This window comes from Cephus cinctus, unplaced genomic scaffold (assembly GCF_000341935.2).
Source record: "Cephus cinctus unplaced genomic scaffold, Ccin1 Ccin1_scaffold1506, whole genome shotgun sequence".
In the NCBI taxonomy this organism is placed as follows: Eukaryota; Metazoa; Arthropoda; class Insecta; order Hymenoptera; family Cephidae; genus Cephus; species Cephus cinctus.
In genome coordinates this window covers 81,935-92,592 of record NW_014333849.1, presented here as the reverse complement: position 1 = coordinate 92,592, position 10,658 = coordinate 81,935, and the positions used below count along the sequence as shown (strand labels likewise).

At 47.4% G+C, this 10,658-nt stretch overlaps 2 protein-coding genes across 3 annotated transcripts in view; one reads left to right on the top strand and one right to left on the bottom strand.

Moving 5' to 3' along the window:
- The window catches only part of LOC107273208 (elongation factor-like GTPase 1), a 50,598-nt gene that overhangs the window by 1,256 nt on the left and 38,684 nt on the right, over positions 1-10,658 (bottom strand). The window contains exon 4 of the mRNA XM_015751151.2: positions 3,282-3,469. Coding sequence (XP_015606637.1) covers positions 3,282-3,469 — 188 coding nt within the window. The remainder of the gene's footprint in view (positions 1-3,281; positions 3,470-10,658) is intronic.
- The window catches only part of LOC107273215 (protein giant-lens), a 10,075-nt gene continuing 7,310 nt past the window's right edge, over positions 7,894-10,658 (top strand). Inside the window, exon 1 of one of the 2 annotated variants that reach the window (XM_015751164.2) lies at positions 7,894-8,453. In XM_015751164.2, the coding sequence (XP_015606650.1) occupies positions 8,205-8,453 (249 nt within the window). In that variant the 5' untranslated portion in view covers positions 7,894-8,204. Of the gene's footprint in view, positions 8,454-9,221; positions 9,684-10,658 lie in introns of those variants that run through there. The other variant, XM_025090520.1, reaches the window with a different exon arrangement.

The window sequence follows — 10,658 nt, the reverse complement described above, 5'->3', positions numbered from 1 at the left end:
GCCCCCTCCCCCAACCACCGACGTCGTCCTTCCTGCAGGTTTTTTACCTTTTCCCTCCTCGGTCGTATTGAAATTTATAAGATGTGGACACCTGGCTCGGCTCCCGCCGGCAAAGAAATAGGCACTGGTCCTCGCTCGTTAGCGTCGGGACGCCGGACTAAATTTTCGAAGGGGGCTCCCGTCGAGCAGATGGTAGCCAAAAGTTTTTGTTTCAACCAGATTTGTTTTCGTGGTGCTTAGCCTCGGCTCTTTGGTATGTTCACTGTCCTTTTCTTTGCTCTTCTTATTGCATTTACATCTAGCTATCTATGTACCTGCGCTTCCTCCTCTTCTTCTTCTTCTTCCTCGGCTGTGCTCCTTGGCAAGATTAGACGTAGGATACCAAGGAGCAGTTGTCGGGACACTGACAACCTGTTGGCTTCTAGAAGCTTTGTTACCTTTAGGTACCCTTTTTAAATTATCCCGGGAGTGAATTTTAGTCTGGCTCTTGAACGTCAGACTTTACGTGTGTATACATGTACACGTATAACCGACTTGGACAAGTGATTTAAACGCAGAGATCTGATCTCGGCTGGAATTCCAGTAAAATTCCTGGTGAGTCCTGCGAGTGGAATCCCGCGGGACTGGACTGTCCCGTATCACCTTAATCTACGTAGTAAAATATTCCTATCTCGCAGTAGGAATAATCGTCCATCAGGCGTTAACGGGCGAAACCGATGCGTGATTTAACGGGATGATTCGGAAGATCTTATTTACCCCCTCGGAGCTATACCAAGTCGCACCCTTAAATTCTTAAGCGACCCCTGGAATCTTGGCTGGACGATAAAAACAATATTCTCAGAGAGAAAGTAAAAAAAAAAAGACATCTTTATCATTCAACGCTCATCTCGCGGTAACACAGATAAATACCGTGTACCGTTTTCTACCAGGTAAAATCACAGGGTTTTTCTTGGAGCACGTGATAATCTTCCGGTGAGACAGCCGGGCCTGGCCGGTTCCAGGCGATTCTCTGTAAGCTTCTCGTCGGCCATTAGAAACGAGCAAGAAGAACGTCCGTTATATTCCCGAGGCCTCAAGACGTTACCGAGCAAACGACCGAAATCGATCGGACCACGCAAGAGAACGCACGCGGCGCAGCATCCGGTTGGCCCAACAGGGAGGAGAACACGACAGGCCACGTCCTGGTATAGATACATAGAAATAAAATGGTCCTCCGCTATAGGAATACGAAGAGAGACAGGTGTAGATACGCTGGTTAGAATTTTATCCATTCATTTCTATATATATGTGTGTCTGTCGTGTAATGGCCGGTAGTCGCCGGTTGTACCGGTAAACGAGAAAAGAATGTCTCTTGGGAGCAACTAGAATAAAGATGGGCAAAGGAAACGGCCATAACGGGTGTACGTAGTACGGGTTGGTCCTATTGGATGATTTAGTTGAAAACTGGCTTAACGGCGGGTGGGGAGAGGCCGGGGAGGGAATTACGGGTTGGGTGCTCAGGATGAACGACGGAGCCAGCGACGCGCGTTAATTCGATCGAAAAAGCAAAGGAGCGAGAAGATCGTCTCAGAGAGATCCGGAGAGGTGATCTCTAGGAAGCGCACGACGCCCAGCAAAACCTTCGCCATGGCCCGTGCACCAACCAGTCCTGACTTTTTCTTCCTCTCTCCGCTTGGCTTCATTCATTAACTCATTCTTGTTTACAGGAAGCTCTGATGCGGCTCTCTTGGTTGCGGCCTGTCTGCTTGGCTCGCTGGCTCGATGCTGACGCTATACACATTTTTCTCCTCGTCTCGTTCCACTTTGGTCCATTTGCTCTTTCTCCTGTAGGAATAAAATTTTTTTTTTTTTCATTTCTTGCAAGCGTCCGAGATCGGTATCAGATAAGAAATCTTTTTCATTCGTCAAGTGAACTTTGGTATTATTCATTTGTCACGTATTAAATTGCCTACTGTGATTTATTATTGAAATCGTTAATTATTCGTTACCTTATCAGCTCGTGATGTACTTTGTCATTGTTGGGCAACAGTGGGTGGTGTCATCTATTCTTTTTTTATCTCTTTCAGGTAAAATCCTACGTTTCACACTGTTCTTCCATTCTCTTGAACATTACGCCAGAACCGTTTCCTCCGTTCTCCATTATATCCTCTTCCTTTATCTTTCTCGACTTCGGTGTCCTGCCGTGCCTTGACCCGCCTCAGCACTCGACAACAATGCCAGCCAATTCCTCAGATATTAATGAAGGACCACGAGGACCCGGAGGCGGGCGGGCAGACCCGACCATTTAATTTTCAGGGTGAAAACAAGAATTAAGTGGCAGCCAGCAGAGCTCTACCTGCTGGGTTGGGGTACCTGACTCCATTTTGTCTCTTTCAGTATCCAAAGGACTCGAGTCCGGCACCTGATCTCACACAACGTTTACCCCGAGTGGGATACCCGAGAGCTTCGTCTAACCATAGAAAATACCAAGAACCCTAAACAATAGCGTGAATGAGACTCGCAGTCGGATAGTAGGAATTGACATTACCGACGTTATTATTGTACCGTCATCAAAGTCATTGGTCGACCTTTTTTTCTGTGCCAACCTTGCAGTTTTATGCATCGACCAACCTCGAGAGTCTTGCCAAGTGGCTTTGGAGTCGATAGTGAACAAAAAAAAAATGGCGAACCGATGAAAGGAAGCTTGATCATCCCTAGTCTTAAGGTCTCGTTCGTATTCTACGGCTTTTAACGGGGTCCTACGGTGTAAGCGAAGCTGGGGCCCTACGACTCTGAGCCTCCAATGAGCAGCCAGGTCCGCTGAGGGTATTGAGAGGCTATAGAGGCTGCAACAGCCTGCCGCATTGTCAGCCTGTCACCGGTTGATTGTCTGCATTGTCAATGGGACAATGGCGCGACGGGGGCTTGAAACTTACACCCCGATTTTGCTGCTCGTACTAACCGACCCCTCTTTCGCCCCCCTGGTCTTCCTCACCATATCCCGGATCTCTGATTTTTCTACTTAGTTAGCGAAGACCTGGAGTGGGAGAAGGCAGGGAGACACCCACGCCTTACCGAAACCATCAGACGGACCCCCATGGTGCTGCGTGAAAATACTCCATTAAATGTTCCGCTGAATTAATTTGACCGTTGGCGAATTTTGAAATTTTTTTTTTTCATTTTCAACGTAGCTCTCCAATTTCTTTTTTCTGTGCAAAAATAATCGATGATCGACGGTCGGATACTTTTGGCACGGTGGCCGGTACCAGGATTGGGAATTGGCGGATGAGGTGCATACTCACTTCCCAGTGACTGAAGACCAGCTGGGGACTAGCCAATCCTGATGTCTGGGTGCGAAGTTCACGAGCCAATTGGAAGCTCTCCGGTACCGGAAGTGTAGCCAATACTCGGAACTGTCCCCCGAAACCCAGAGCACTTTCAGTGGCCACTATGCGACCCTGCCTCTTGCCGAAGGCAGCGTATAATTTACCTGAAACAGCCAAAAATAAAATCTCATAAAAACAACATCGGCACGTCTCCTTCCTACTGTCAGCCGTCATACAAAGCCTACACGAAAACAAGAACAAAGTCTTGATGACCTAAGCTGCAAGTACCGTATCCCTCACACGCAAACGTCATCCTGATCATTCCCTATCTGCAGTGCAACTGAATTTCTTCGACCCACGTATTCTGAGCCCTCTAAAAAAAACAACCCTCAAAAAAAAAATCCAAAATATTTCCGAGGGCTTAAACACTGAACAGCCATGTACGCGTATTCACCAAATCAGGCACCTGTTTCTTAGGGGCCATGTTTTTTCTACCCTGTTTATATTTACGACACACGATCCCTCTTCTGGCCCCTCGCGCACCCCATCTTCTTTCATCCTTCTCTCGCGCCTAGTCCGACTCTCAGATTCCTATATAGTCGCCGTATCCGTGAACCGGAGCTAGATCCAACATCAGGTGGTCCAGCGTCTACCGATCGAAGCAAGGAGCAAGAGGCGTCATTCGGGAGCCACAGAGCGGAAGCCATCCATATCGAGATCGGCAGATCACCGGGGCAGTTAGGTTCGGTTCGACACTCGTTCGTTCGGAACTAATCGCCACGGGCGCATCCTCGGTTAAGATAGGATCTCGCTGCTAATAGGCGACCTCAGGACTTCCTCTGGGTCTAGCGAGAGCTACGAGACGTTCGCGGGATAATTTTATCTCGAGATTTTCGACAGATGGATTTCATAGGTGATCCCGAACGAAACTAAACGTACCCGGTGCGACAAGAGATGAGCGATCCATTTTTTGTTAACATTTCGTAAAAATGGTCCAGGGATGCTGCGTCGGTAAGGAAGAGCGAAAGGATTGAAAATCTTTTTTCTTAACCAAGGACGATCGTACCCATCGCTAAAATGGTAAGGATCGACTGTAGATCTTCGGAGATCCAAGCACTGACACCGAGCTAGAGATCTCGGTCTCGAAGAAGTGCGTTCGTTCGGGCTCCTCGCAGCTTCAGGCTTCCGGTCGCGCCCTGGGGCACCTGCCTGCACCTGTCCCCCCTACTTCACTCGGTCTCCCCCCTCTAACCATTCCTTCAGCCTCCTTCACCTTAGTTCACCTTACTTCACCTTACTTCGTAGCGCAACCCCCCTGGCCCCAGCCTCCTTTACTTCCATCCACCTCTTCACTTCGCCCTCTCCTGTATACTACTTTTACACCACCGATCTTAAGTCTACGTCGCAAGCAGCGGCTCTCAGGATCGGGGAGATCGTATGACTATGAAAGGTCCATCCACAGCCACCTTATGATGAGGGGTAAAATTTGTTACATATATATACAAACTACCTCAATAAAATTGATACACGATAATAATAAAAAAATTTTCGTCCAAATCACAATGCCCTGTTCACACGTATCGGTGATACTTTTATTATCGAAGGCAATGGAAAAATAACGTAAATCACGAAACTATGAACGGTGCCTAACGCTTTATACCTATGACTGAACGCTCTCGATATTTCCATGGGTAACGCAAAGTACGTCTTACGCGTACTGAAACCCGCACGTACTCGGGTACTTACGCACGTGAGTATGTAGAAAAGCAGGCGCTCTGCCAATAGCCAGAGGTGAGTGAGGTGAACCAGTATAGGCCTAGTCGGGAGAACGATAGAGGAGGGGAGAGAAAGGGAGGCCAGAGAGGGAGTGAATGGACCGCAGCCTCCATCAATGAAACAGGGGTTCTCAATCGGTCGTGTAAAACTGTGGATTTGACATTACGATCAGCGTCACCTGTTCGGTATGCCAGCGACTATTGGCTTTGATAGTTTTTTATCGTCTTCGCTTGGAAACTGGAAGTATACCGAGAGATTTTAAGTTTTGAGGGATTTTACCGACGATTCCCCTCCAGTCCTGTTATCATCATCGCTTATCTTGGGTAATGAGAATTTTGCGAATTTTCCAAATTTTTGGAAAATTTATATAAATTTTTTTTTTTTCAAATATTGAGTCTACGATCGCAGCCGAGGGACGGAGGTGCCGTTTTCGGGCGGTATCTTTGAATTTTGTAATTTGGAGTTATCGATAAGAGCGCAGGTGGTGCGATTGGTATCGATCGGGAGCGGCTCTCAACTCTTAGAAATCTGATCGGTCGCCCACGCAAGCTCGGCGAAGTGCAAAAGACCGCCTGAAGGATTCAGACGCTTGGTACGCCCACGCTGGCACTTACGTACGTGGGCACAAACTATGTGTGCCATTGCGCCTTCGTTCGCTCTTGTGAACGCGTCGAAAAGCCGCCATTGCATATCTATACGTATTGCGCGTAATCTTGGATATACGTTTCGACGTTGCAAATACGATTTGCGTAACTCCGCGCTTGCTACATAAAAAACGGGAGTTTACTTTGAGCCACGAGAATTTCAGTGCCCGTGCGCAATCATAATAAACGCAAATATCTGACAGCTGTCAAAACGAAAAAATTTCGACTTACTGACCTCGAAGATAAAATTGGCAAATTTTCGAATAACTAAGTAAAATCGACCGGTCATTATCCGAAATTTCGAGAAACAGGTAAAAATTCTCAAAATTTTAATTTAGGCGAAATCATCCAAAAGGACCCCTCCGTATTGCAAGGGCTGGCGAAAAGGGTCTCAAGGTCTCGCAGTACCGATTTTACCCCAAGAAGGAGACTTGGAAGTGGTCGGTAGAAATGGCAATAACATAAGCAAGGATCAAGTGGAAGGTAGAAGTGGTTAAGAAGCGAGTAAAGGTCCATAAGAAAATGATATAAGGGATGAAAGGGTGCCTCGGTATACAGGGTGGCTCGTTTAGTCCCAAAGTCGAACCATAACAGGTAACCTTCGGGTAGCCATCAAAGGGCTATTAATAACGTAAAATAAAGAAATAAAGAAAGTGGCCCACGAAAGATAAAAATAGAGAAAACAAAATTAAAAAAAAATCTGACTAGGTAAAACCTTCGTCATGGCTACCAAGTATCAAACGAGTCTCAGTCCTCCCAGCAATGAGACTTTACACTGAGATCCTATTAAAGTGAATACAAGTAACGAGTACTATCCCCCCACCAAGATCCATCTTGACAATAATAATGCCGGTACACTCGGTTCGACCTAAGTACTCGTACAACCATATACTACCAGCAATGTACATTCACCGGGAATGTCAGGGCAGTATCGTGGAGTAACGGATACTTTCCCGATAAACGGTACACCTTTTCTCTCTTTCATTACGTAAAATTCCTAGATTTCCCTATAGATTAAAAATTTTTTGAAATCCCCCAAAAAAATGCTAATAACAAATCCAAAATCCAGATACCATATACCGATATTGAAAATCGATCGGACCGACCGTGATCGATGAAAGAGAAAAATGTGGTAGATGCACTTGCGCGAGTCAATGGGGAATGCGTTTATGCCGTAACAACCTGTGCACTGTGCACTGTGCACCGAGATGCAGTAAAGGTGCAGTGAGGTAAAGTATATAAAAATGGCCCTCGGAGCCGGAGAAGGAGGAAAAAGGCCGCGGGCGCGGAAGGCGAAGGCGAGGGAACCTCCGGCACCTGGGTGATAGGGGACAGGGTGGGGAGGCGGACGGGACCACTCGCTCGCTCACTCAGCCGCAAGAGTAAGAGGAGAGTCGGTGGGGAGGGAGAGAGAGAGGTTTCGAGGGACGAGACAGGGAGAGCGGGGAGGAAGAAGGGAGGCACCCATTCATGCTTTGCCTCTAGCCTAAGAGTCCAGTTCAGCACAGTATACCTTTCGTGTACCCCGTGGGCGCCATTCTACGCCCGGCACTCACCTACTACTCAGCCACGAGTAATCCGAGCGACCAGCGGGTTTACCTTCTCCGTAGAATTTCGACTTGGTACGATGAAGAGTGTCCGAACGAAGATTCAAGAGTGACGATTGATAGATAGTAAAAATACAGTCGAGAGTGATCGATCGTCGCAAGATCATTGATCCAGGGTGAAAGATCAAAAAGGAGAAAAACTGATCGAGTGACACTTGGGTCGCGACCTGGTCTAGGCTTGTAACGGTGTTTTGTTATTTGCTTTATTAAATTTTCTCAACTGTGTTATGTGATCTATCGATCATTGGCGATCGTCATAGATGACAATTGATCTTGAGGATACCACGTAAGGAATTGAGTCCTGTTCGCTGCTACGTTACCAGTTGTCCTTCGAAGATGGACTTCAAGTGAATCCTTACTCTGGACTATAGTGCGTTCTTGATAACTTTGTCTTTTTGCTTTATTGACAATTAAATTGTTAACGGGGCAGATAGAGTCGAGTTTTTTTTTTTTTTTTTTTTTTTTTTGGTTGATGTTGCACTTTTGCCCAGACTGTGTTATGTGATAGGTGCGTGCGATATGAGGTGTGAACTGCGCTGAGTCAAGCTGTGTGCCGTTTTTTTTTTTTTTTTTTTTTTTTTTCCGGTTGATGTTGCACTTTTGCCCAGACTGTGTTATGTGATAGGTGCGTGCGATATGAGGTGTGAACTGCGCTGAGTCAAGCTGTGTGCCGCACTTTGGGTCTTTGGATCTTAATGCAACGGGTTCAGGAAAGGAGATCTGAGTAAGCAAAGAGACGACAAAGAGGTTTGAGACGGTTTAAAGAGAATCGTCGAGGAGACGAAAGAAAGGAAAAGGGAGAAGAAAGATAAGAAAAAAGAAATAGTGACAAGAGAAAGGAGATACGGAGATTGTATTTTATCTTTCTCAAGATGAAGAATCTCAGAGTGCTACTGTGTCTGGTGGTCAGCATCTTTATCGCGGCAGCGCGCGCCAGTCTCCTAGGAGTCGAGCTCGACGAAGCCGGCGAGGAGTTTATCAACGAATATTTGTCCCTGGACGAGAGTAGATACCTGGCGAAGCTTCAGGAGTTTCAGGACGTGGCCATTGAGATCGACTTGATTGACAGCAAGAAGCACAGGCATCCGCATCAGGAGCCAAGAGTGCTGTATCAGATTGGGGTAAGTCCTGGGAACGTCCAGACGGAGACACGTCAAGGACGTGTAGACGCATTACGAGAGGATCATTGATTTTTCATAGACGCTATATCGTGTCGATCAGTGAAAAAACGAAAATTCAATAAAATCATTAAAACACGAATAATCGGTATTCGTACCGTTTCACGATCCACGGGCTATGCCCAATTATTGGAATCTGGTCCAGGCGCAAACTGATCGGATGGTTTGACGTAATATTATGGCACTTTCTAGATCCAAAGAGAGCAAGTGGGGATTGTTTTGAGCGGACACGCGATCATTCGAAGACTCAAAGTCAAGGCCGGTTCGGGGATGAGATATCTTGGATTTTGCCCCCACTTTTTTTTTCTTGATCTCTCTTGATTTTTTTTTTCCTTGATCGAGAATATCGCTAATTGGCATACGCGTGACGTTTACCGATGCAAAACTTGAGACGCGATAGCAGACAGTGATTCACTGGGAGAGCGCGTAGATTGAAAACAAGGAAGAGGAAAGAGCGAAGAGAGAAAATAAATAATGAAAGAAAGATTAAGAGAGAGACGGGAGCGTATTTGGTATTTGTACAATCCTCGAGGCTAAATGGAGCCGTTATCTGAAGAAATGGTTGTTGTAAGCCAATCAGGCACGGGCACTCGTATCTCTTAGTACAGCAGTGATTCAGTCAACAGGAAGTAGGAACCTGATACGAACTTCTGTGTCGGCGAATCGACTGCCAGTACAGTTTGTTTATCGTTCGATCGATCCGCGTTGCGTAATTCGACTAGACGAAGAACAGTCTCTCCGTCACTTTGGACAATTGAAACGAGTTTGAGATCTTTTTTTTTCTTTTTTTTTTTCGTGAGCTCATCATGTCCCGGGACCAGGTACAATCGAGGGTATACTGTGGGTTTTGAGACGTCCTCCGGACGTCCGTGGAGGGACGCGTGAATAGAGCAGACCGAGGAAACTGGTAGGAGAAGATCTCCTCGGAGAATCTTGACGCCTGGCGTCTCGACGTCGTTGGATTTCAGTGAGGATTTACCGTGACATTCCGAGGATACGCGGTTAAATTATGCGCTTATGGAGCCAAGGAGGCGAGTAAGAACATCGCCTGGAGCAACGAGTGGCGCCCACTCGACGAGGTTCGAACCTGTTGGCTGGTTTCTCGGCTGGTTCGTTGGTTTAGCTGGCTGGCTGGTCGCTTGGTTTCCCGTCCAGTTGGTTCGACGCTTGAAGGTGCGTCCTGATAGAGAGAGAGACTCGGTACGGGCCCCTCTTCATTCATAACGAGTCGTCGAATCGAGTTCAAGTTGTTTTTTTCTCTCCTTTTTTTTCCTCTTCTTCTTTCCCGCCGATGTTCTCGAAGAATGTCATCGGACATTACGCACTGTGCGCACGCGCGAATAAACTGGCGCCAGTTGGCGTCGGCATCCCGTGGAACATTATTCTTTCGAGCGAGGCTGAAAGAGAACGGGATCCAGGAAGTGGTCCAACGAGGAGATGCCGTTGGTCATCCCACTTCGTCTTCGTTACCTCGACTGAGGTCTGGACAAACTTTTTCCAACCACTTCCGGTACTTCGAGGAGCCTCCAACGACCGCCCCCTAGTCTTTGCGAGGATTTCTTAAGCCAGGAGCAAAAAAACAGAGTTAGGGGGTCCTGAAGTTCCTGCTCATCGGACTGGATTCCTTGAGCTGATCCTGGGCTTCGCTTCCCTGAGCTGGTTCAGGATGAATTCAGGAGGATCGATTCTGCCCTGTTCAGGTGGCGATGATACTTCACTGTCAGGGTGGACCCGTTTACTGGTAAAACCTTTTGACGTTGGGAGCCATCGTCATCCATCTCCCTCCGACTCTCCTGGTACTCTCTCTCGGTCATCTGCGAGCTACGCGAGTGCCAGGTGTCATGTTCGTTGCGGTCGTAGAAGAAGCGAGAGACGCGTGAGAACTTCCGGATGGTTTCGTAAGGCGCTTCCGGTCCCCTATTATTCCATTTTAGTTTACTGCCACCGTTTCAATTCCGTCCCGCCGGCCTAGCCCGAGCCCTACCTAAGGACGCCACGGACCATACCCAAGACTCCTCCACTTCCACTTCCACTTCCTTCTCCTCCACATCCGACCCTTCCCTTCTTCTTGTTTTCTCTTTTTTCCTACCCTCAGTTCCAGGTCACCGCGCAAACAACCAACCTCCCTCCGACCCCCCCCCCCCCCTC